Source organism: Elephantulus edwardii, unplaced genomic scaffold (assembly GCF_000299155.1).
Source record: "Elephantulus edwardii isolate Elephantulus edwardi_28Jun2011 unplaced genomic scaffold, EleEdw1.0 scaffold00086, whole genome shotgun sequence".
NCBI lineage: Eukaryota > Metazoa > Chordata > Mammalia > Macroscelidea > Macroscelididae > Elephantulus > Elephantulus edwardii.
In genome coordinates this window covers 9,953,728-9,979,376 of record NW_006399836.1, presented here as the reverse complement: position 1 = coordinate 9,979,376, position 25,649 = coordinate 9,953,728, and the positions used below count along the sequence as shown (strand labels likewise).

The 25,649-nt window shown below is 50.9% G+C and overlaps 2 protein-coding genes across 2 annotated transcripts in view; one reads left to right on the top strand and one right to left on the bottom strand.

Moving 5' to 3' along the window:
* Window positions 1-122: 122 nt before the first annotated feature.
* TST (thiosulfate sulfurtransferase (rhodanese)) lies at window positions 123-13,507 on the bottom strand. The gene is made up of 2 exons (XM_006890154.1): window positions 12,913-13,507; window positions 123-421 (listed from the first exon to the last, which is right to left on the bottom strand). The coding sequence occupies exons 1-2, from the start codon at window positions 13,505-13,507 to the stop codon at window positions 123-125; spliced, it is 894 nt and encodes a 297-aa protein (XP_006890216.1).
* A 4,944-nt stretch (window positions 13,508-18,451) lies between these two features.
* Window positions 18,452-25,649, top strand: part of MPST (mercaptopyruvate sulfurtransferase) — a 12,994-nt gene continuing 5,796 nt past the window's right edge. The window contains exon 1 of the mRNA XM_006890223.1: window positions 18,452-19,046. Coding sequence (XP_006890285.1) covers window positions 18,452-19,046 — 595 coding nt within the window. The remainder of the gene's footprint in view (window positions 19,047-25,649) is intronic.

Sequence of the window (25,649 nt, the reverse complement as noted above, 5' to 3'; positions counted from 1 at the left end):
AGCTATTTTTAAAACTCCTTTTTCTCCTTCACCAGAGAGGTATAAACTAGCTGCAGGTCATGGTGGGGTCACTAAAGTCACCAGAGTGAAGGCAGGAGGGAGGGCGAGCAGAAGGGGGCTGCTCAGGCCTTCTCACTCCGGCGCTGGGACACCCGGGTCTCGGCGGGCGCCCGGCGGAACCACTCTGACCAGGAGCCATCGTAGATGGCCACATCGGCCTTGCCACAGAGGTAGGCGGCCAGGGCGATGTGGCAGGCGGTGACACCCTTCCGGCAGGTGGCGATGAGGGGCTGTGTGAGGTCCACTTTCTTGGCCTTGAACATGGCCCGGAGCTCCTCGGGGCTCTTCTCAAAGCCTTCCTCTGTCAGGAAGTCCATGAACGGCATGTTGAGGCAGCCACGGATGTGACCGGAGCCCAGATCTGAGGCAGAAGACAGAGGAGACAGGACAGGGTTAGGGGCGGCCTGGGAAGGGCTGAGTGGCGCTTAGAGGCTGCAGTCAAAGTGGCTTTAAGGACAGCTTTGTGTGCTATCAAATCAGAACCGACTCATAGCTGACCCTCAGCAGATTTTCAGAGGCTATAAATAGCAAGGGAGGAGACTGCCCATCCTTCTCCTGTGGAGCTGCTGGTGGATTTGAACTGTGTGCCTTTGGGATTGCAGTGCAGCATCTTACTTACTTCTAAGCCACAAGAACTCATTGAATACTTTGCCAAAAAATCAGTTCTTTCCTGCTCAGAACTCAACATGTTCCCAGCCCTGTCCACATTCAATGCTACAGACACCTGATGACTTCCCAAATCTGTCTTGAAGTTGGTGTTGTTGTGTGCCATTAAGTCAAAACTGATCCATAGGTGACCCTCCAGGAGGTTTTCAGAGCCTGAAAATCACACAGGAGGATACTATCCATCCTTCTCTCACAGAGCAGCTGGTGGATTTGAACCAGGCACCTTTGAGATTGCAGTTCAGCTTCTTACCACAACCATCAGAGCTGCCTTGAAGGGCAGAGTGCTTTGCAAATAACAATCACCTCAGTGTCCTGCTCAAAGCTCAATATTCCTGACCACTTTGGATGCTACAGACACCTGCCTGCCTCCCAAATCCATCTTAAAGCAGGAATGTCCAAAGTTATACTTGCTATGGGCGACAGGGACATGAGTCTCAGCTCCACCATTTGTTAGTTGTTTACCTGGGGGCAAATGGTCTCACTTCTCTCAGTCTCGGTTTCTTCAGCTGTGAAATGGGCTCAGTGGTGTGTTCCTAGCTCAATGAGTTGAGAAGAGTGAATTAGATGGCTGATGGCTATATGTCATGTGTCACGATGTTGCTGGGAACACAGGAGAGAGATAGAGAGGAGAAAGAGAGAGGGAGGGAGGGAGAGAGACGGCCCCGGGCGGGGTTACGGTGCTTCAGGGAAGACAGATTATATGGTTAACCAGATAGTCACATCATTAATAGGTAGCTCTGGTAGCCCAGTGGTAAGAATGTGCATTGCAATACCAAAGGCACTTGGTTCGAATCCACCAGCTGCTCCATGGGAGGAGGATGGGCAGTCTCCCCCAGAGCGATTAACTGCCTCTGAAAACATGCTGGAGAGTCAGCTATGGGTCAGTTCCAACTCAGTGGTACACAACAACAACAAGAGCTGTTTGAGTATCCAAGCAAATCCCTGGTAAACTTACTTACCTAACGCTCCACAGAGTTAAAAGGTGGTCCTCAGGTAAGCACATAATCGTGGAAAGAACAGGTGACTTCTGAACAGGTGACCTCTGCTGGTTGTTGTGTGACACTGAGTTGGAACCAACCCATAGCCGATCCGAGGAAGTGAACCACAAGATAGGAGGATGCCCATCTTTCTCCCACAGAGAAGCTGGTGGATTTGAACCGGGTTCCTTTGGGATTGCAGCACAGCTTCTTACCATTAGGCCTCTAGAGCTCCCTGGTCCCAGACAGCCACTTAGCAGCAGGTGGTCTTAAGCCAGTTACATTGCCTCTTTGAGTCTCAGTTTCCCCACAGGGAGGAGTGCCGGGGACACAGTGCTTAACAGCTCAGCTGCCAGCCTACGTCAAGGTCAACGGTGCAAACCTCCCAGCTGTTCTGTGGGAGAAAAGAGGTGGCCACCTACTTCCACAAATATCACAGCCTCGGGAACCGAGGGGCAGCTCTGCATTGGCTGTGTCGTGATGGGCAGCTCTGCGTTGGCTATGTTGTTACGGGCAGCTCTGTGTTGGCTATGTTGTAACTGTTGTATGCTGCCCAGTGGGAATCTATCCATAGCTCACCCACCAGTGGGTTCTCAGAGGTGATAAATCACATGGGAGGAGACTGCCCATTTTTCTCTCAGAGCAGCTGGTGGATTTGAACCATGTGCCTTTGTGTTGGCAGCACAACTGCTTACCACGAGGCCGCCAGAGCTCACTAGTAGTAGGAGTAGGGTTATTTGGAGTAGGAATAGGGTTATTAGATGTCCGAATTACGTGGGGGTTTTGTGACCTTTTTTTCACGTTTGTTGCAGTTACTGCTGTTTTGTTGTGCCGTCCTGTCACCTGCGACTCATAGTGACCCTGTGTTCAAAAGCTCTGAACGGTGCCCGGTTATCTTGAGCCAGTCTCATCAGCTCCAACACCCTAATCTCATTTCTCCAGTCACTGAGTCAATTCATCTCATGCTGGGTCTTTCTCTCCTACACTGTCCCTCCACCCTTCCAAGCTTTATGTCCCTCTCCAAAGAATGGTCCCTCTAGGCCATGTGTCCAAAGTATGTGAGACAGAGCTTCAAAATCCTTGCCTCCAGTGAGCAGTTTGGTTTCACCCTCTCCAGGACTGACTAGTTTGTTCTCCAGTTAATACATGGTATGTTCAATATTCTTCTCCAGTACCACAACTCAAAGGCATCGATTCTTCTATCATCCTTAGTCACTGGATGCTCTCTGATGCATAGCAAGTAACTGCAAAGAAAATCCCCTGAATCAGGCACACCTTAGACTCCAGACTGACTTCGTTGCTCTTCAGTCCTGTAGAGCAGTCCCTGACAGCAGATTTTGACAATACAATTTGTCTTTTGATTTCCTGACTTTTTTTGCCAAGAGTGTTGATTGTGGAGACAAGAAACTGAAGTTGTTAACAGTCTCAATCCTTTCTCTATAATGAAACTACAAGGTTGGCCCAGTGGTGAGAATCTTTGTCTTCTTGATGTTGAGCCTCAATCCATATTAAAAGCTGCAGTCCTTGACGTTCTGTAGCAAACACCTCAGATCATCTTCAGTTTCAGCAAGCAGGGTTGTGTCATCTGCATAATGTAGGTTGCTGATGATGCCACATTCCTTCTGATAAAGTCCAGCCTTCTGAATGATCTCTCATAATAGACTGAAGAGGTATGGAGACAGGACACATCCCTGACACACACCTTTCCTGATCCTGAACCATGCAGTGTTTTTTCCCTACTCGGTTCTCACTACTGCTTCCTGGTCCAAGTATAGGTTTTGCATGAGCACAATCAGGTGTTCTGGGATTCCCATTTTCCTCAATTTGCTGTGGTCCACACAGTCTAATGCCTTCACACAGTCAATGAAAGACAGACAGACATTCCTCTGGTACTCTCCGCTTCTGGCCAAGAACCATCTGACGCTGGCTATGGTATCCCTCGTGTCACAGCCTCTTCTAAACCCAGTCTGTACATCTTTGGAAAATCTTCAGCAGGATCTTGCTTGCATATGATATTAGTGATATTGTTCAATAATTTCCACACTCTGTAGGGTCACCCTTTTTTTTTGGAATTGGAATAAATTCATATCTTTTCCAGTCAGTTGGCCAGATAGCTGTCCTCCAAATTTCTTAGCACAACCTGGTGAGCGCATCCAGGGCAGCATCTGTTTGCTACAGCAGGCAGTGCTTTTCATGGGTTACTTGCTGGAAACCTTAAGAGAGAGCTCTGGTGGCCAAGTGGGTAGGGAGTTGCACTGCCAACCCAAAGACAAGGTGTTCAAATCCACCCACTGCTCTGAGGGAGAAAGATGGGCAATCTCCTCCCAGGTAATATACAGCCTCCAAAAACCTACTGAAGGGTCCACTGTGCGTCAGTTCTGACTTGATGGCAATGTGGGATAATTAGCAGAAGACTGTCCACCTTTCTCCCAAGGAGTCACTGGTGGATTTGAACCTTGGGAGATGCTCAGCCTTAGCAGGGTGACTTGCTAAAGCCTAGGCCATCAGAGCTCCTTTTGCCTACAGGGGAAACTTCCATTGGGCAACTCACAAACCAAAGTCAATGCCAATTCGCAGAGACCCTATAGGATAGAGCAGATATACTGCGTTATGTTTCCAAGGTTGGAGTTGTTCTAACACCAACCTGTAGACACTGTTATTCCCACCACATCACTACCTACAAGTGAAGACTGAGAACTGGGACCATGTGGTCCCTTCAGACCCTGCCTGGCGCTTTAGGATGCTGGGCTGAGGGAGTCTAGGCTGGCTCCAGTGTCTCTTCCAGAACCTTCATCACTCCCAGTGCAGCCCTTCTGGCAAAGCCAGTCAAAGAAAACACAGCGAGGGAAGCAGGTGACAGCCAGGGCTGGAGCTGCCCACAGGGCCTGGCCTTGGTCCAGCCCTGCCCACGTCTCCAGCCACTCTTCTCATCCTCAATCACCCCACTCCTTGGCGCTGAGAGGGGATCCCAGGGGCCACCCAACAGATTTTCACCCATAATGACTCTGTGGGTGGCATGGTGGTGGGACTGTGTTCTACAGGGTTTTCAATGGCTGATTTTTTTTAAATGATTACCAGGCCTTTCTTCTGCATCCTCTCTGGGTTACCGTGAACCATGAACATTTTAGTTAGCATCCACTTTGGAGTTTAAAGCACAGCAAGTGTGTGATTTGCAGCACCAGCCAGCTGACAGCATTTTGAACCTTGGCGTGAGTCTAGATGCCATTAGAACCCTCTCGTGCTTCTCATGGAGCTTTCTAATTGCCAGAGCAACCAGAACGTTGTAGAAACACTCAAGGTCATGCCAACTCCCTTCTCAGGAAGTTTTATTAAATAAGATTAAAGACTTAGTAACTTTCCTAGGCCTTACTTCCCTAGAACAGCAGAGGCTTTTCACATAAGGGCAGTTTCCATGAACGTAGAGGCCACTCCACACCCTTCTCGCCCAGTTGATACTTTTCTGGAAGAAGGAAATATCTTCTCCAGAATCTATTGTGTCATTGTTCTTGCTGTTGTTATGTGCCCTCGAGTCACCTGAGGCTCCTGTGGCGACCCTTTGCACAACAGCTCCATCCGGAGCCAGTCTCATTGTCTCCTACACACTTGCCCTCATTACCCCAGTTCCAGTGTCAATCCGTCTCATCCAGGGTCTTTCTCTCCTGCGCTGTCCCTCCAACCGTTTCAAGCATGATGTCCTTCTCCAAGGACTAGTCCCTCCTGGCAAAGTGTCCAAAGTATGCGAGATGGAGCTTCAAAATCCTAGCCTCCAGAGAGCAACTTGGTTTCACCCTCTCCACAACAGACCACTTTGTTTTCTTGGAGGCCCATGGTATGTTCAGTACCCTTTTCCTACACCATAACTCAAAGGCATAAAGTCTTCTTCTGTCATAACTTAGTCACTGTCTAGCTCTCTGATGCATAGCCAGTAACTGCAAAGACCATGGCCTGAATCAAGTGCACCTTAGTCTCTAGACTGACAACTTTGCTCATCAGCACTCTGGAGCAGTCCCTGATAGCAGACTTTCTCTTGTATTAGTAAAGCCTTTACTGAAGTTCTCATCTTTTGCTTAAACCCCCAGATGCCATCTCAGCTAGGATCTTGTCTATCACTAAAGACCATCCTGACCAGTTGTCATTGTGTATCAAAAGCAACTTCTGTAAATAATTCATGTGATTAAACACTTTTTCACAATTCATAGAAAGGTAATGCCTTAATTACTTTTCCTGTATTGTACATACTGCTGAGGTCATATCGACCTTTGGACTCAGTCAGAAATTGCTCTGATCACAAACTCTCCAGTTTCACACCCTCCTTTTCATATGTGTGTGTGTATCTATCTATCTATCTATCTATCTATCTATCTATCTATCTATCTATCTAATAAAAAATATCATGAAAAGAGATTTAAACTGTTAACAATTTCATCTTACTTGGTTCCACAATCAACACTCTTGGCACCAGCAGTCAGGAAATCAAAAGACAAATTGCTTGGGAAAAATCTGCTGTCAGGGACCTCTCCAGAGTGCTAAGGAGCAATGATGTCAATCTAGAGACTAAAGGACACCTGATTCAAGCTATGGTCCTCACAATTGCCTGCTATGCATCAGAGAGCTAGCTGGACAGTGACTAAGGATGATAGGAGAAGAATCAATGGCTTTGAGTTGTGGTGCTGGAGGAGAGTATTAAACACACCATGGACCACCAGGAGAACTAACAGGTCTGTCCTGGAGAGGGTTAAAGCAAGCTCCTCCTTTGAGGGAAGGGTTTTGAAGCTCTGTCTCACATTATTTGGGCATGTTGTCAGGAGGCAGCAATCCTTGGGGATGGACATTATGCTTGGAAAGGTGGAGGGACAGTGCAAGAGAGGAAGACCCTGGACGAGATGGATTGATTCAGTGACTGCAGTAACAGGGGCGGGTGTGTCACAGAGACAGTAAGATTGGCTCAGGATAGAGCAGGGTTCAGATCTGTTGTATACAAGGTTACCATGAGTCACAAATGACTGAACGGCACATAACAGCAACAACAATTTTAACTACTATATTTTTTTTCTGCCTTAAAAATACAGTCCCTCCTACTGGAGCTCTAGAAACCTAGTGGTTAAGAAATCCAAAGGCACACAGTTCAAATCCATCCACCAGCTCCTCCACAGAAGGGTGGGTGATCTCCTCCTGTGAGATTAACTGCCTCCAAAAACCCACTGGAAGGTCAGCTATGGGTCGGTCCTGATGCGATGGCACATATAGGACACAGTCAAGCGAATTCACCGTCTGCACATCCCAGGGATTCCACCAAGAGGCTGGAACCATGTTTTTTATCTGTTTCTCTTTGCCAAAGAGAGACTAATTGATAGCAAGCATCTTGCCTTGATTTTGGAATTTCCTTACTCATAAAACCAAACAGCCCTGACCTGGATTTCTCTCTCACCTAAAATTGTAAAGCATTTCTTTATTGGGTTTTCATTTCCAAAGATATGGCATGTGAGGGAACAGAAACCTTCCAGTGACCAGATAGATGCCTGCTGATCTCAGTAAAAGAGGAAGGGCAGGGTTCAACCAATCATGTTCAAGTAAGACAGACACTGATCTTCTTTCTTTCTCTCTCCTTTTTTCTACTCAAGACCCAGTATGTGGCCTTCAAGACCTGGTGGCTTACTTGTTGGTCTGCTAATGAAAGGTCTGGCTGTTCTAATCCACTGCCAACTCCTTGGGAGAACGAGGCAGCCATCAGTGCAAATAGACTCATGGCAGTCGGTTCAGTTTTTTATTTTGGTTTGTACTTTTCTTTATAAGTCTTATTGTATATTGTTGTTGTTGTGTACCATCGAGTCAGAAACAACACATAGCTGACCCTTCATTGGGTTTTCAGAATCAGTTATTCACACAGGAGGAGACTTGTCAATCCTTCTCCATCTAGTACGACTCGTAGAAGAGCGGATTGATTTGAAATCTGTCCTAGTCCGTGCCATCCGCACACTTCCTGACACACTTGAGCCCATTGCCACAGTTACTGTGTCAACCCACCTGGGTGAGCGTCTTCCTCTCCTTTGCCACCTCTCCACCTTCCCAAGCATGATGTCCCTCTTCAAGGATTAACCACGCCAAGCAATACGCCCAAAGTATGCAAGACAAACCTTCACGTTCTTTGTCTCCAAGGAGCACTCTGGCTGCTCAGAAGAAGCCTTACATTCAAAGTTTGTTGAGTTTTCCCACTTTCCTCCTCACATCCTCACCACCTGGATGAACCTGGGCCAGGAGAGAGTGGGAGGGAGAAGCAGAAGGGGCGAGCCCCAAGCAGCAGTGCCAGCCAGGCAGTCCTGCACCTGAGACCTGCGTGGCCCTGTAAGCAAGGTGAGGGGATAACTCCGTGTGCACCACAGGCCGCCAGGAAGCGGCACTATCAGTAGAAGGACCTAGCTGTTTGTGGCAGGGAGCCCAAATTGACCCAGAACCGACTCTCCAGCACATTTTTGGTGCACAGAAATATCAACAAGATCCCAGCCTCCTCTCTCCCCTGAGAGGTTTCCAAAAGTCTCTCAAACAAGTTGAGAGTTCTTCTCCTAGAACAAATGTCCCAATTTATAAAATTACAGCAATTCCTTCCTGTCACAGTTTCATCTTTGTATCCGGAAACTTGAATCCAAAGTGCACTGACCCTATCAAAGGAGAAACCAGTGATCTGTGAGCTTCAAGAGGGTTCCTGGCCAAGGGATTGGAGGTGACAGCATTTCCAGCCCTGGGGCAGGGCGCTGGATTTAAAAGCTCGGAGTGTTTGGCATTCTGAATGTGGTTTTCTTTCTCTCTCCACCCCCTTACTACAGTTTCATTGTTTTCTTCTGATTATATAAATGTGCCTCTTCTATTTACATCCCAATTACGATGCAAGCACAGTTGGAGGGCCTCTCTTGACTGCAGCCTCCCCCACAGAGTCAGCCTTAGGAGGTGGGACTGTCCCCGTTTTCCTCCCTGGGACTCTGGCTCAGTGCCCGGGTAGGGCTCAGGGCAGGTCTGAGGAATCCAAATGAGAGAGAGCTAACTACCCCACAGCAGCAGGACAGGATGAAGCTGGACCAGGGAACCTTGGAGAAGGGTCAGCAAGAGGAAGCACACTGGAAGATGCAGGCTTCCTCCTCGGCTCCTAAATCCAGCCTCTCAAGCCAACCAGGACTTTCCCTCCTCCACTGGGGCTCCCGCAGTTCTAACCTCTGGCACTGAGAGGAAGCTTGGCCACAGGTTCTTTCAAGAACTATCTCTTTTAGTCACAAAGCTGAGAGATTAGCCTCCTAATGCTAATAGAGGTTGGAGGTGGTAATTTGTCCCAGGTCACTTTTAGCAAGGGGTGGTAAATTCTGTCATTCAGTTCGGTCCAGTCACAAAGCCTGTGTCTTGTTGCCCCCAGGACCTTTAGAGAAAAGGGAACTAAAACAGGAAAATGGACTAGACCATCTCTCATGCTCTTGTGCCCCTCAGATCTGAATTTTATGCTCTGGCTTTATTAAGGTGGAGCGCTCTATCAGCCAGCGGGAGATGCAGCCTTTCAAGGCCAAGAAAAGCCTACTGGCTCTTGGTTTGCTTTCCTCCCACCCCAGTGCTCTCCTGCCCTGCCCCCAGCCCAGGAAAGGGAGGGTCACAGGCAGCGCAGGGAACTCAAGGGGGGGGGGGGCAGAAGAGTGACCCTTTCCCAAGTGACCTACTTATACTGGCTCAGTCCACCCACAGCACCAGCCTTGGCAAACTGCTGCCTTTGAAGCCTGCTGACCCCCTTGAGGCAAGTCTTGGCCATTCTGTAGAACCAGAAGTTTCTTCTTGATCTCCCTAATCTGCAGCGTGGGAGTGATTCTGACCTGGCTTTGCTGTCAAGGATTCTGCAAATAAAAGCTTCACTGCGCAGCCTCCAAATGGTGGTCCGTTCAAAACCCACCCGCTGCTCCGTGAGAGAAAGACGGGCAGTCTCCTCCTGTGTGACTCACTGTTGCTGAGTAGCATCAAGTTGGAACCGACCCATTGCTGACCCTCCAGCGGGTTTTCAGAAGCAGTTAATCACACTTGAGGAAACTGCCCAGGCTCCTCCCACGGAGTAGCTGGCAGATTCGAACTGTGTATATCTGAGATTGCAGAGTGATTTCTTACCACTAGGCCACCAGAGAACCCTGTGATTTACTGCTCCCCAAACCCATTACGGTCAGTCAGCTGTGAGTCGTCCTCACTCCATGGTACAAAACAACAAGGGACAATATCCTTCTTCAATATCCTCACTTCTCCCTCCCCAACCCTAATCCAATCTCCTGCACTGTCAATGTCCCCTTGGGGTTCTGAGACTAAATCTTATTGGGAGGGCTTTGTCTTAGCTTTTGTTGGAGGGAACAGTTGGTGGGTTTCAACCGCTGGCTTGGAGGACGGGGAAAAGAAAAGAGCACCTAAAGGAAATGGGGCTGACTTTGCAGAGACTCTTCCTCCAGATAGGCTCTCCTTGAAGGTTCAGTTCAGAGGCAAAGGGGCTCACCCGCAGCCATCCCTAAGTGGCACCAAAACAAACCAGGCAGTTCTGAACTAGGGACTCTCAGTATTGACAGAGAGAACTGCTCCATGGGGCTCTCTGGGCCGTAATCATCACAGAAGCCGCTCACCAGGCATTTCTTCCGCTGGTGTGTGCAAACCATCCACCTTGATATGAACAACCAAACATAAACTCCCATGCAGACACCAAGCAGGATGTCAACCCAGGTGTAGGGGCGAGAAGGTCAAGAAGGTTGCCACGGCTCCAAGGCCTCATCACTCCTTGAAGCAACCTTATGTCGAAGGCGACCAGATAGAGGCCAGACCAAAGCCCAGAGCAGACCATAGATCCTGAGAAGGCCCTGGGCCGAATCACAAAAGCCCAAGCCCAGGTTAATTCACAGTCCCTAATTCCGAGCAAAATACCATCTTCCCTAGTCCTCCTTAAAACCCCTATAAAAGAAACCACCCCAGCTTCCTGTGCATAGTTTTGATCTCCACGTGCAGTCCCTCTCAGAACTCCCAATAAACTCCTGTTCGTTTCTTGGGAGCAGCTTCTTTCCTCTCTCTTGCCCTCAGTGTTCTTTCTATCTAACAGTATGCCCCTTGCAAAGAGGACTAAGGGTATTTAGAGACAGGAAACTGAGACCACAGGAAGTTGCTTATGCAAGTTCTAGACCAAGGCCTGGGCCCACCTACCCTCTCCTGTGGGTTTCCTCATGCTAAATCCACAAGGGATGCCCCAAGCCCCAGCCCTCCCTCAGCTGGGAGCAGTGAACACGGACCCACAAAAGGTGGCCTAGCTCTTAGACTGAGGGAGGGGAGAGCGCTACCCACTGTCTTTCCAGAGTTCTTGACACTTGATCCTTGGCACAGATCAAGGAGGTGGGTTTTTTTTCCCCCAACCACTGCTGTGGTTGAACAAATACAGACCAGGGAGGAAGGTGGGCAGGGCTGAACACTGTCTTCTCATTTCTAATAAGGAAGATAAGAATTAGATTTCACACAAGGAGAGGCTGAGCTAAAATTAGACTTCATGCTCTCCAGTGCCCCAGAGGGACGTGGATGAGGTGGGAGGATGGCCCCAGAGAGGAGAGAGGGGCTTCTGACCCAGGTCTTTTACAGCACCATCCACAGCAGGCTCCTTCCCCTCTCTGAACCTCAGTTTCCTCATCTGAGAAATGGGAGTACAAAGGCTGAGCCTGCCCATCTGAAAACCTCCCTTTCACTCATTTTTCAGTCTGCTTCCAGACAGTTGGGGAAGCAATTAGAGCACCAATTCAACCATGTCTGCCTGCGGTGGCAGCTTCCAGGCAAAGGATTCTCTTTTGAATCTTTGTTGAAAGGAATACGTCTTGAACCCAGGCCAAGTGGGCATTGCTGACATCCTGGAAAGTGTCAAATGAACAGTGGGATCTTGAAATCTAGGTAGTCAGGGATTAAGAGCCGGATAAGACAAGCAGGGGGCGAGGGCAAAACCAAACAAACAGAGAGGGCCAGGGAGGGCCAGGCCCAGAGGCCTTAACCGCCTCTTCCTCCCTGTGCCTCAGTCTCCCCTCTGCGTCTTGAGGTGACCTTTTAGGCCTTTCTGCTTTCAGAACACTAGAAATGGCTTCTACATTCTTCTCTCTCTCACAAGCACAAAAAGGAAGAAAGATTTTTTAACAAACTAGGCAAAATGTTGCACAGAAATTAGCTCCCCGAGTTCTGGAGGGAAGAGGGCATTTGTCACAGCAGCTCAGGGCCAGCCGGTGGCCTCAGGCTGAACAGAGAGATCATCTGGGGAGGGGTTCAAGCAGGGCTGCAGAGCACCTCGCAGGAGTGATGGCCAGGAGAGGGGTCCTGGTCTAGGACAGCAGAACCTCTGTACCCCCCTTAATCCACACGTTCAGGTCTGCTTCACCTCTCCTGATGCCCTTCTCTCCCTCAGGCCTCTCCCTGCCTCCCTTCATCCACAGGCTGAGAGCCTGGGGGTGTCCAGTGGAGGAGATTCCCTCCATTCATGGAGACTGTGATGGAGCAGAGGTGGTGTCCCATCCTGGTTTAGAGTACAAGCATTGAGACTTGGCAATGGCAGGTGCTCAGTTCAGATCCTAGTTCTGTTGCTATTGAACAAGCAACTTAGGTTCCTACACATTACATCAACCCCTCAGTTATCTCCCCCTCACAAAGGGGGTAACACACCTCATTGGATGAGAAGATGGAGCGCCAGCGCTTAGCATGCAATGCCAGCTGCTACCGCCCTGCACAGGGGCTACGTTGCTCAACTCAGCAGCCTTTGAAAACCCCCATCAGGGGCCCAAGTGGGCTGGGTGGAGGGAAGGGGTTCCGCAGTTGGAGTCTAAAAGGTGTTCCCGGAGTAGTGTTGCCCTGAGAAGGTGGGTGTGTCCTCAGGCGACCTTTGGATGGTGATGTCTGGATTGGGTCATAGGTGTGATGCCCTTTGGTACCATCTAGGACATCACCTGTTGCCTCTGCCAATGTCACCCTACACACACTCTGTGTCATTTATTGGCATGGGTCAATGGGATCACTTGTAGACCCTCATACATCAGGGCTGAAAAAGCCCTGAGTTGGGCTCTGCTCTCTCATTTTACAGATGAAAAGACTGAGACCCACATGTGGGGAGCATCCTAGTCATCCTTCCTACCCATCCACCAGCTCCTTGTGTTGGTGATGCTCCCCACGGACCACCCACCACCAGGACACCTACCTTTTGTATCTGGCTCTGGCTCAGTGCCCAGGTAGCGCCCCTCGGCCCTTGAATCCACCATCTGGAACCTCTTTGATTTGAGGTTCTCCATCATCTGCTCGTAGGTCTTGAGCAGGGAAGGGTCCAGGGTGGCTTTGAAGGTGGCTGGCTCTGGGTTTGAGGGCTCAGATGTCACCGGGTGGCCCTCCTTCAGCCAGTTCCGGAAGCCCCCGTTGAGCACCGACACGGTGCGGTGGCCAAACACACGGAACATCCACCAGACCCTGGGCGCATAGAAGCTGCCCAGCTGGTCGCCATCATACACCACCACATGCGTGCTGTTGCTGATGCCCAGGTGGCCCACATAGTTGGCAAAGTGCGCCTCGCTGGGCAGCATCATCTCGTAAGGTGAAGACTTGTCCCGGCACTCCTCAATATCAAAGAAAGAGGCGCCAGGTACATGGCGCTCCATGTACTCCTTGCGGGCATCTCGGGTACCCGGGGAGTACCACGACGCATCAAGCACCCGCAAGCCCGGCCCCAGCTTGCCCGCCCGGATGGATTCCGCCAGCCACTTGGTGGAGACCAGAGCGCGGTAAAGCATCTGCTGAGCCATGATCTCAGAGGAGTGTCAGCTGGCTAGTGGGGAGTGAGGAAGAAGAGAGGGGCGTGAAGAGGGTAGTGTGTACTTTGGGGTGGGGCCTGGAGGAGGAGCTGGCCCTGTTCTCCCCACCCCGCTCCCCTTGGGGTGTCATGTTTATAGCAACAAGGGAGCACTATGCAAGCAGCGGGAGAAGCAAGCAGGCTCCCCAGGGAAGACCATCTCCGCCCCTCTAACCAGACCAGGGGGCTGCAGCTGAAGGGTGGTGCACGAGCTGCTTAGGGTTCTAATTTGCTTACAGAGCTGGTTCTACTTTGGGGTTCTGTTCCCTAGAAACTGCAATAGTGGCTGTCTGAATCCTGCCAAGAAAAGAGAAGATGCCCAGGTGGGAGGGGAGGGCATCTTGGCCTGTGGATCTCTTTTCCTGAGAGAGCAGAGGGTGGGCGTATAGGAGTAAAGGTGAAGGATTCCCCCAATGCACCCCATCCGTAGCTTGCGTCTCTCTGCAAACCCTCCTGGAAGCCTCCAACAAGCGTGCGCTCGCCAGCCCTCAGAGTGTGCGCGTCCAGCCCCAGCTCGCCGCCCTGTGTCCCAGTTGGGCCAGGGGTTCCCGGGCCACCGCGCCACTCCGCCCCGCTCTCCCCGCCAGAACTTTCCCCTGGGGCCACAGGTGTCTGGCCGCCGCCCCGCCGCCGCACTCACTCGCCTCGCCTCCGCGCTGGCGCCCGCCCCGCCGCCGGAGAAGTTGGCCCTTTCAAACCCGGAGCCCGCAGCTCCCCGGCCGGCCGGCACCACTGCGCAGCCGGCACAGGGGGAACTGCGCACGCTCGCCCCCGCCCCGCGCCTCCCACCGCCCAGCCTCCCGCGCCTCGGCCTCCCCTCGGCGACCGGCGCCTCTCCGGCTTCCGGGGGGCTCCCAGGGAGCTCCGAGGGGCGCAGGCACGGTGCATGGCCCGGCTGCGCGGCGCGCCGGTCCCCCGGGCCCAGCCGGTGGAAGGCGCGGGCAGCGGCAGCGCCGAGTGGCCGCGGCGGTGGGCTGTGCCCCAGTCTCCTCCCTCTGGCCGCAGGTTGGTGAAGGGAGGGTTGACAGCTGAGGGTGCGGGGAGGGGGCGCCCAGCTGCGGGGCCATGGCCGAGCCGGGGAGCCGGAAGCCTGCGAGCCCGGTAACCGCGGCGGCTGCGCGTGCGCGCGCTTGCTTTAGGGGGAGGTCGCTCTTTGGGGTACGCGGCTCAGTGATCCGGCTCTGGGGAGGCCGGTGGGCCTAAGCAGAGGATAGGGCTGCAGACCTGGAGGGAGGGCGCGCACCCCAGTTCGCCCGGGGGATCTGTTGACCCGGGACTGCAGGGTGGTATGCTCACTCCTCGTGGAACAGGGTGGGGAGCGGTGGGTGGGAGTGGGGGTGACTGGCGCCACACGAGAGGGAGGGGGCGCTCATAAAACTGGACAGAGAAGTCAGGGAGGTGCAGGCCGGATTAACCCAGGGGCCTGGAGAAAAAACTGGCAAAGAACTTCTGAAAAGGAAACAGAACTGGCATTGAGGGCCTGCTCCACTGACATTTTGCTGATCCTGTCAAGGGGAATTAACCTAAGTTTCTGCAGCAGCCCTGTGAGGTAGACCAGAAGCGCCACTCTGCACGCAGCGGGAGACGTCCGGTCCAGGAGACACGGGGTGCATGTGTTTTGGGACTGGACTTCGGGGCCCACGTGTCCCCAGCTACCTTTGTTTACTGTCATCGCTGGAGCTCTAGGCTGGTGTGAAGCCTGACTCTTGGATTCTCTTTGTTTTCTTTAACACTACATAATTATAGTGTTGAACAATGGCTGTTTAACAGACAGCTGGTAATTAAGAATTTAACAATTGGCACTTGCAAGGCAGTGGGAGTAAGACCATCATTTTGGATACCTGGGAGGCTTTTCTTAGACCTGTAAGCTAATGGGCTGCTAACCGAGAGATCAGCAGGGCCCAGGAGAAAAATGGGCAGTCTTCTCCCGTGAAGATTTACTGCCTCAACAGTCCGATGGTGGGTCACTATGAACAGAGGGCTCCAAGCCTTGTTTATTCTGCAATCATTCTATCCTCCCAGGAAGTTGCAAACACTAATACTCAGAGAAATAGCAACCCAGAGAATCTTCTAAACCTTCTTTTTGCTTTGCTATGGGAGCCACGGGGATCAGGCAATGGAAACCCTTGAGCAGAACTGACTCTGAGGCACCGGGACTGAGGTCCTCCACTCCTAGAGACCTCCTCCTGAGATGGTCCTGGCCTTCCCTGCATACAGCAGGGAACAGGGACTAATACACACAGCCTGCCTCCCAAACCCTCTGAAGCCCTCTCAGTCCCACACTGTCAGTCCTGAAGATTCTCGATTTATTGTTGCCAGTTCAAAGGCCATGTGCCAGAGTAAATGTGAAGAAATATTGGACAGTCATGAAACCGTTCTGAATACTTAGGCAAGCCAGCCCCGTGCAGTTTGCCTCAAGGCGTCCTCTTAACACTTATCACAGAATCTTTAGAAGAAGCGGGTCAGGGAGTTTAATGTTCCCACTATCAAACATGAATTAAGTGGTGGAGTGGGCTTCCTATTGACTTAGGAGAGCTCTGACACCCAAAACTGGGGTTTCCATTCCAAGTAAACCTTGGAGGGAAAAAGAAAGGAGCCCCAAGAACAGGGTAGCCAGGGTCTGCTGTGGTTCACTGGTGGGGTCTCCAAGAAGCCTGCCGGTCCCTGGCATTGTCCAACAGTGAAGAAACCCAGACACACACACACACACACACATATCTGCCTCCTTATTCCCCTGGGTCCCCTTAGTCAAAGGTCAATTCAGTTTACACCTCCTCCTCTTCCACCAGGAAGCCTTCCCAGCCCTGAGCTCAGGTTGTATCAGGGAGGGGGCCATCAGCTTGAAGGGCTCCTCAGTTGCTTTGACCCTAAAGCAGAACCACATTCTGTCTCCCTCCCAGAACAAGGGCTCCTTGAGGGCAGGGCTTGGTCAAGTTTACGAGTATCCACATGGGCAAGGTAAATTCCTGAGGACCCGCTGGTGATGAGGGAGCTCTGGTGGCCTAGTGGTAAGAAGCTGTGCTGCATCCCCAAAGGGACACGATTCAAATCCACCAGCTACTCCATGGGAGAAGGATGGGCCATCTGCTCCCACACAATTTACTGCCTCTGAAAACCCACTAGAAGGTCAGCTATGGATTGGGTCTAACTTGATGGCACACAACAACAGCTGGTGTTAAACTGGGGAGTGTGGGCACTAAGCCAAGGTGAGGGTGCCTGGGGCTGTGGAGGGTGTGGGGGCTCCTGGGACCAGTAGTTTACAAGGCTGTAATTCTTTGTGGAAGCCCAATGAGTGTTTTTCTGTAACGTGCACAAAGGCACTGCATGGATTAGTGCTACCCAGCAAAGGGCCGTGGAAGGCTGTGACTGAGGACTCGTGGTGGTTCGGTGACGACGCTGGTCAAATGCACGGTTGGCCCCTGTCCAGCAGGAACAGTGACAAGAAGGGACATGAGGCTTCAAGTCATATTGTTCCTGCTGGAAGAGCAGAGAAAGCTCAAGTTAGAAGGGCTACACCCGGCCTTGCTGGACTTTCCAGCCCCCCACCATGCATGTGGGTGAACGGTCTGGATTTGAGTTATAAGCTGTGTTGACCTCAGTCAATTTAGTGAAAATCCCCAGTGTCCTCACCTGTGAAAAGGGAGAATTGTTCCAGATCTCTAGGGTTTGCTCAACAAATAACTGAGGACTCAAAGTGTGACCAGCGTGAACATTAAATGTCACCTAGGAGCACTCTGGGTACCAGCAGTCGGGAGATCAGGAGACATATTGCATTGGGAAAGTCTGCAGTCAGGGACCTCTCCACAGTACTAAGGAGCAATGATATCAGTCTGAAGACTGATTCAGGCTATGGTCCTTTGAATCACTTGCTATGCATCTGAGAGCTGGACAGTGAATAAGGATGACAGAAAAAAGAACTGAGCAGTGGTGTTGGAGAAGAGTACTGTGTATCCCACTAACTACAAAAGAACAAACAGATATGTCTTGGAGAAAGTGCAGAGTGTTCCCTGGAGGCAAAGACGACACAGCTTCATACTTTGGGTATGTTGCTAGGAGAGGCTATTCCTTGGAAAGGGACGTCATGCGTGGGAAAGGGGAAAGTCAGCAAAAGAGCAGAAGATAGTCAACCAGATAGATTGACGTGGTGACTGCAGCCACGGGGTCAAGTGTGTCAGAGATGGCGAGGATGTCACAGAAGTGGGCAGGGTTCAGATCTGTTGTTCTCGGGGGTCACTGAGTCATACTCTGCAGGGCACTTAACAACCACAGAAAGCCTTCAGAGAGGGAAGGTGTTGCTTCCATAAAGATTTACAGCTTTGGAAACCCTGTGGGGTTTGCACTCTGACCTACAGCGCCTCCTCGTGTCAGCATCCACTCAGCCGCAGTGGGAGAAGTGTGTTGGGTTTAGCAAGGCCACAGTAAATGCCAGCAACTGTTGGGATGTGTACAGAAATGCTGAACGAGTAAGTGGGTGGCCAAATGCGCCTTGGTTTGTGGACAGAAGCAGTTGAGCTGCACCCTGGTAAGAGGCTAGGGCTGCTCTCTGTCCCTTCTGTCTTGCTCCAAAGTACCATCAGGGCTTCTAAGATTGGGACCCTGCAACTACCCAAGGAGCTGCTTGGCCCCCCACACATAGAGGTCCAGGTACTTGGTCACCAGGTGCTGTGTTCACACCCAATTCCTGGTGGGGGCGCCCTGGGGTCATCACAGCCAGGTGTCTGCCCTGGGTGGACTCTGCCCTCTGGGGCTCCACCTCCCCCACTGGCCCTGCCCCAGCTGCGAGGGCATGTCCCGCCCCCCAGAGCCGCCTCTCCCTCCTGTCCCTCCTGACACCTGCCTTGTCACGCAGTCCCGCAGCCCAAGCACCTCCGCGGCCGCCGCCACCACCACCACAGCCATGGCCTCGCAGCAGCTCTTCCGCGCGCTGGTGTCAGCTCAGTGGGTGACCGAGGCTCTGCGCGCCCCACGCTCGGGGTCGCCCCTGCAGCTGCTCGACGCCTCGTGGTACCTGCCCAAGCTGGGCCGTGACGCGCGCCGCGAGTTCGAGGACCGCCACATCCCGGGCGCCGCCTTCTTCGACCTGGACCAGTGCAGCGACCGCACGTCTCCCTACGACCACATGCTGCCCGGCGCGGCGCACTTCGCCGAGTACGCGGGCCGCCTGGGCGTGGGCGAGCACACGCACGTGGTGGTCTACGACGCCAGCGACCAAGGCATGTACGCCGCGCCGCGCGTCTGGTGGATGTTCCGCGCCTTCGGCCACCGCGCTGTGTCGCTGCTGGACGGTGGCCTGCGCCACTGGCAGCACCTGGGCCTCCCGCTCAGCTCGGGCAAGAGCCAACCGGTGCCCGCCGAGTTCCGCGCCCACCTCGACCCCGCCTTCGTCAAGACCTTCGAGGACATCAAGGAGAACATCGAGTCCCGCACCTTCCAGGTGGTGGACGCCCGCGCCGCCGGCCGCTACCGGGGCACAGAGCCGGAGCCCCGAGAAGGTAATGCGGGGAGTGGGGTGGGGAGGTCGCCAAGGCGCATGGGGCAGGGTCCCCCTGGAAGGATGAGGCGAATGCAGGGGGCAGTCTGGAGAGAGAAGAGGTCATATGGGAGCAGGGGATGTGTCTTCTTCCCACGGCCTCATTTGCTTTTCCTAAATCAAGCCCCACCCACTGCCCTAAAATCCACCCTTACTCATAGAGACCCTATGGGAAGAGTCAGTCCCACGCTGTTTCCAAGGACGCAGACTGCCACACATTTCTCCCGCAGCGCAGCTGCGTTCCAGCCTCTGGCCTTGAAGTTAGCTGAGCGCCTTAACTTTTGTGCCACCAGGACCCCGTTATTCATAAACTCATTGCTAATCGAGCAGGTACCAGCCCATAGCCGACTCCCTGCTGGGTTTCCTGAGCTGTAAATCACAAGGAAGGAGATTGTCCAACCTTCTTAGGGGGGGTACTGCTGGTGGATTCGAACCCACAGAGAGGCGCACCCTTTGAGTGTGCAGCGCAGCTCGCTAAGACTATGCCACTTGCCAGTCTCCTCGTGTGTTTGGGGGCAGTGAGTGCCCTAAGCCCATCTGTGACCTCGCAGGGTCCTGATACACCTGAAAAGCTCTTATCACCCCAGTACTGTGAGTGTTTGGTGTCACTGCAGAAGGGTAACCTCAGATTCTAACTGGGGTAAAGGTCTCATAGGGTGGGGGCTGAATGTAGGTTCCACCCTCCAGGCCTGAGGATGGTGGTCTGGAGGAGGAGGAAACTGAGTTAGAGGAAAACCCCCTTCCAGGTCTGAAAGGGGGGAAGATAGACATTGAAGGGGCCCTGGCTGCTGGGGTTGAAGCACTGGATGGAGCAGTGGGGGTGTGCTTGGGTTTGGGACAGAGTTCCCAGGCTAGGAGGTACGCAAGAAGGCCCCTGGGTAATGAGGGGAAAGGTCTTCCTACAGTGCAGCCAAACCCCAACAAGAAACCCAGTATGCCCATTTGATTCTGACTGCAGGCAAACAGTTTCCAAGGCTGTAAATCTTGATGGGAACGCACTGCCACACCTTCTGCCACAGAGCACCTGGTGGGTTTCACTGCCACCCTCTGGGTTTGCAGCCAGGTGCTTTTGTTGCTGTGTCGCTAGGAGGCCTCGTTGTGGTTCTTAAACACCCATGAATCAGCTCCGGTTCATAGCATCCGTGTCCTTGTGCTCGGCCTTGTTCCAGCCTCACTATCTGCTGTGCTCAAGTCCACTGTGGGTGTCACTGTGTCACTTGGTCTTGGTGAAGACCTTCCTCTCTTTCACTGACCTTCTGCTTTGCCAAGCACGGTGTGCTTCCTCTGGGATTTTCCTGTCAATATGCCCAAAGTATAATGGGATGAAGTCTCACCCTCCTTCCCTGTCGGTGGCGCTTGCCAGGGCTTTTTCTATGATAGACTTGTTTATTCTTTTGACAGTGTGGTCAATATTCTTGGTCCTCTTACTCTCGTTACTCAGTTCACTTAGGTTTTCCTTGTTGTGTAGGTTCTGACTCATAGTCGACCCTCTGGCAGGTTTCAGAGGCTGTAAGTCACAGGAGAGGAGACGGCCCAGAGGGGCACAGCCTTTGGGCTAGCAGTGCGGCTGCCGGTGGACTAGGGTGGTGATGACCACATGGGTGTGAGTCACTGACCAGGAGATAGGTACTGTCCTGGTCCTCAGTCCTCAGAGGAAGAAATGGAGCCTTCCTTTGCCCCAGTTCTTAGGAAGCAGCAGTCAGAATCCAGACTGAGTGCTGGCGTCCTTCACAGGGCCTGACCGGCACAGTTGCCAGCCTGGGTTGAGAGCTTGCCCGTCTTCCTGGCTCCAGGCCTGTCATTTGCTTTTGTCTCTAACTGAGCCTTTCATCTGTTGAATGTGGTTGTGTGGTACAGTCTGGCCTCTTCCACCGACGCTGTTGTTGAATTGCTCCTGACTCATACCAACCCTGCACTGGGTTTCTGAGGCTGTAAGTCTTCATAGAGGACACTTCCTAGAGGACACTTCCTATTTTTTTGACCCACAGAGCGCCAGATGGATTTGAACTTGTGACCTTTTGGTTAGCAGCACACGTTACTAATGCACTACACCACCAGGGCTCCTTCCGGATACTAGAGTACTTTCTGTCCATGAACCGTGAGAGTAGCTTCCGAGATGGGTCAGGAGCTCTCTGGAAGGGTGTCACCCCTCCGCAGGGTTGTTTTATTGTAATCGTTTAACTTTGTACTCACTCACTGTTGCACATTTTCTTCCCTCCCCTCCCACAGTCCACTTTGCAATGCACCTCTTGTTCCAGATTGTTGTCAGATGTGTAATACCTGCTCGTATATTGGTTTTGGATTATTCTTCCCTCATCCACTGTCCTATGGATTGAACTGTCCCCCAGAAACAGGTGTTGTAAATTGTAACCTGTGCCTGTGTTTATAATCTCATTTGGCAAGGAGACAGGATTAGTGTAGGGTGTATCTCTTTTGAGATAAGGAAGAGATTACACAAATAAGCAGAGCAAATATTAGGTGAAATAGATTCAATACTAGATAAACTGGGTGAAGGGAAAGGCAATATTCAATAAGGGTTTGGTTTGACATTGTAATTCAGGAGTTACATTGTTGCTTCTGTTATGTACCACCAAGTCACAACTCATAGTGACCCTATGTACAATAGCTGAATCCTGTGCCAATCTCACTGTCTCTGACACACCTACCGCCATTACCCCAGTCACTGAATCAATCCATCTCATCAAGGATCTTCCTCTCTTGTGCTGTCACTTCACCCTCCCAAGCATGACGTCCTTCTCCAAGGACTGGTGTCTCCTTGCCCAAAGTATGTCAGACGAAGCTTCAGAATCCTTGCCGCCAAGGAGCAGCCTGGTTTTACCCTCTCCAGGATGAGCCTGTTTGTTCTCCTAGCAGTCCATGGTATATTCAACACTCTTCTCCAGAATCATAGCTCAAGGGCATCAGTTCTCTTTCTGTCATCCCTAGTCAAGTGTCCAGCTTTCTGATGCACAGCAAGTAATTGCAAAGACTATGGCCTGGATCAGTCTTAGTCTCCAGACTGAGATCCTTGCTCTTCAGTGTTCTGGAGAGGTCCCTGACAGCAAACTTTCCCAAGGTAATTTGTCGTTTGATTTCCTGGCTGCTGGTTCCAAGAGTGTTGATTGTGGAGCCAAGCAAACTAAAGCTGTTAACAACATGTTGTTGTGTACCATCAAGTTGAGTACGACTCATAGCAACCTTATGAACAAAAGAACTAAACCTAGTCCTGCCCCGCCCCATCCTCACACTTCCTGACACGCAAGAGCCCACCGTAGCAGTCACCTTGTCAATCGACCTGGTTGGGGTCTTCCTCTCCTTTGCCGATCCTCTACCCTTCCCAACATCTTCCCTCTGCAAGGAATAGCCTCTCCTAGCAACATGTCCAAAGAATGAGGCAAAACCTCATCATTCTTGCCTCCAAAGAACACTCTGGCTGCACCCTCTTCAAGACCTATCTGTTTGTTCACTTGGCTGTTCATGGAATGTTCAGTGCTCTTCTCCAACACCACAGCTCAAAGGCATCAATTCTTTTTCTGTCATCCTTATTCATTGTCCAGGTCTCAGATGCATAGCTAGCAATCAGAAAGACCTAGGCCTGAATCAGATGCACCTTAGTCCTCAGACTGACATCACTACTCCTCAACAATATGGATTGAGGCTCAATGTCGAGAAGACAAAGATTCTCACCACTGGATCAATTAGCAGCATCAGGATGGATGGTGAAGAGACTGAGATTGTACACAGCTTTAGTTTGCTTGGCTCCATAGTCAACAGTCTTGGCACCAGCAGCCAGGAAATTAAAAGGCGCATTGCCATGGGAAAGTCTGCTGTTAGGGACCTCTCCAAAGTACTGAAGAGCAATGGTGTTTCTCTGGAGACTAAGGTGTGTCTGATACAGGCCATGGTCTTCACAATCACTTGTTATGCATCAGAGAGTTGGACAATGACCAGGGAGGATAGAAGGAGAATTGATGCCTTTGAGCTGTGGTGCTGGAGAAGAGTATTGAGAATACCATGGACTCCTAGGAAAACAAACAGATTTGTCCTGGAGAGGGTTAAACCGGGTAGCTCCATGGAGGCAAGGATTCTGAGGCTCCGTCTAACATACTTTGGACATGTAGTGAGGAGAGACCGGTCCTTAGAGAGGGACATCATGCTTGGGAGGGTGGAGGGACGGCGCAGGAGAGGAAGGCCCTCTATGAGGTGGATTGATTCAGTGACTGGGATAATTGGGATGGGAGTGTCGGACACAGTACGATTGGCACAGGACAGAGCGGAGTTTAGGGCTGTTGTACGTAGGGTCGCTATGAGTCACAGGCGACTCGAAGGCACTTAACGACAACAACAATCTAGAGATTTTCCCATTGCAGTGTGTCTCCTTAGTTGCTGACTGCTTGTAATAAGGGTGTTACTTGTGGATCAAGCAAGGTGAAGCTGTTTACAGTTTCAATCTCCTCTCCATCCATCATGACACTGCCTATTGGTCCAGTGATAAAAATCTTTGTTTTCTTGATATTGAGCTGCATTCCTTGGTCTTCTGCAACAAATGCTTCAAGTCCTCCTCACTTTTAGCAAGCCAGGTTGTGTCATCTGCATAACGCAGGTTATTAATGAGTCTCCCTCCAATCCAGAGTCCCGCTTCTCGGATAATTTTCCCAGCATGTAGATTGAACAGGTATGGAGATAGAATACATCCTTGACGTACTCCCGCCCCAATTCTAAACCATGCAGTACTCCCCTTACTCTGTTTGCACAACAGCATATAGGTTCCTCATGAGCGCAATCAAGTACGCTAGGATTCCTGTTCTTCTCAATGTTAGCCACAACTTGTCATGATCCACATAGTCAGATGCCTTTGCACAGTCAATAAAGCACAAATAGACATTCTTCTGGTATTCCTTACTTTCAGCCAGGATCTGTCTGACATCAGCAATGATATCCCTAGTGCCACGACCTCTTCTAAATCCCACTTGAATTTATGTACTGTTCCGTTCATTTTTGAATGATCTTCAGCAGTATTTTGTTTGCATGTGACATCAATGATACTGTTAGATAATTTCCACATTCCATTGGATCACCCTTCTTAGGAATAGGAACAAATATGGATCTCTTCCAATCCATTGTCTAGACTGCTGTCCTCCAAATATCCTGGCGTAGACTGGTAAGTGTGTCCAAGGCTGCATCTGTTAATTTGAAACAAGTCAGTTGGTATCCCATCAATTCCTGGGGCCTTATTTTTTGCCAATGCCTTCAATGCAGCTTCCTCTTCCTCTTTCATTACCATTGGCTCCTGTTTTCATATGGTACTTCCTGAAATTTTTCAGTGTCAGTCAGTTCTTTCTGGTAGAGTGACTCTGTGTATTCCCTCTATCTTGTTTTGATGCTTTATTGCCCACAGCATCTTTCAACATTGCTACACGAGGCTTAAGTTTGTTTTTCGTTTCTCTCAGCTTGAAAAATGCAGAATGAGTTCTTCCTGTTTTATTCACCAATTCCAGCTCTCTGCACATTCCATTATAATACTTTGTTTTGTCCTCCCAAACTGCCCTTTGAAATCGTCTGTTCAGCTCTTTCACTTTGACATGTTTTCCTTTAGATTTGGCTTCTTGATGTTTCAGTGCAATCTTTAGAGTCTTTTCTGACATCCGTTTAGATTTTTTCTTTCTCCTCTGTCTTTGTAATGACCTTTTGCTTTCTTCATGGTTGATACCATCCCACAACTCATCTGGTCTTTTATCATTGGTGTTCAGTGCCTCAAACCTATTCTTAAGATGATTGTGAAATTCCGATGAAATTGATTCAGGATCATATCTTGGTTCCTGTGAACTTATTTTCATTTTCTTCGGCCTCAGTTTGAACTTGCATATGAGTAACTGATGATCTGATACACAGTCTGCCCCTGGCCCAGTTTTCCTGCCGATACTGAGCTTCTCCAATGATTTCTTCCACAAATGTAGTCAATCTGATTCCTGGACGCATACAAGAAAAACCCATTAACATGACTATCATTCAAGTATATCCCCGTACATCTAGTGCCAAAGAGGAAGAAATTGAGAATTTTTACCAAATTTTGCAGTCTGAAATTGGCCAAACATGCAACCAGACAGCGTTAATGATAATTGGTGACTAGAATGCAAAAGTAGGAAACAATGAAGAAGGAACAGTAGTTGGAAGATATGGTCTTGGTGATAGAAATGAGACTGGAAATAGAATGACTGAATTTTGTATTTACAATGATGTTGTTGTTGTTGTTATGTGCCGTCGAGTCGCTTGCAACTCATAGTGACCCTATGTACAACAGCCCTAAACTCTGCTCTGTCCTGTGCCAATCGAACCGTCTCCGATACACCCATCCCAATTACCCCAGTCACTGAATCAGTCCACCTCATAGAGGGCCTTCCCCTCCTGCGCTGTCCTTCTACCCTCCCAGGCATGATATCCCTCTCCAAGGACCAGTCTCTCCTTACAACATGTCCAAAGTATGTTAGACAGAGCCTCAGAATCCTTGCCTCCAAGGAGCCACCTGGTTTAACCCTTTCCAGGATTAATCTGTTTGTTTTCCTAG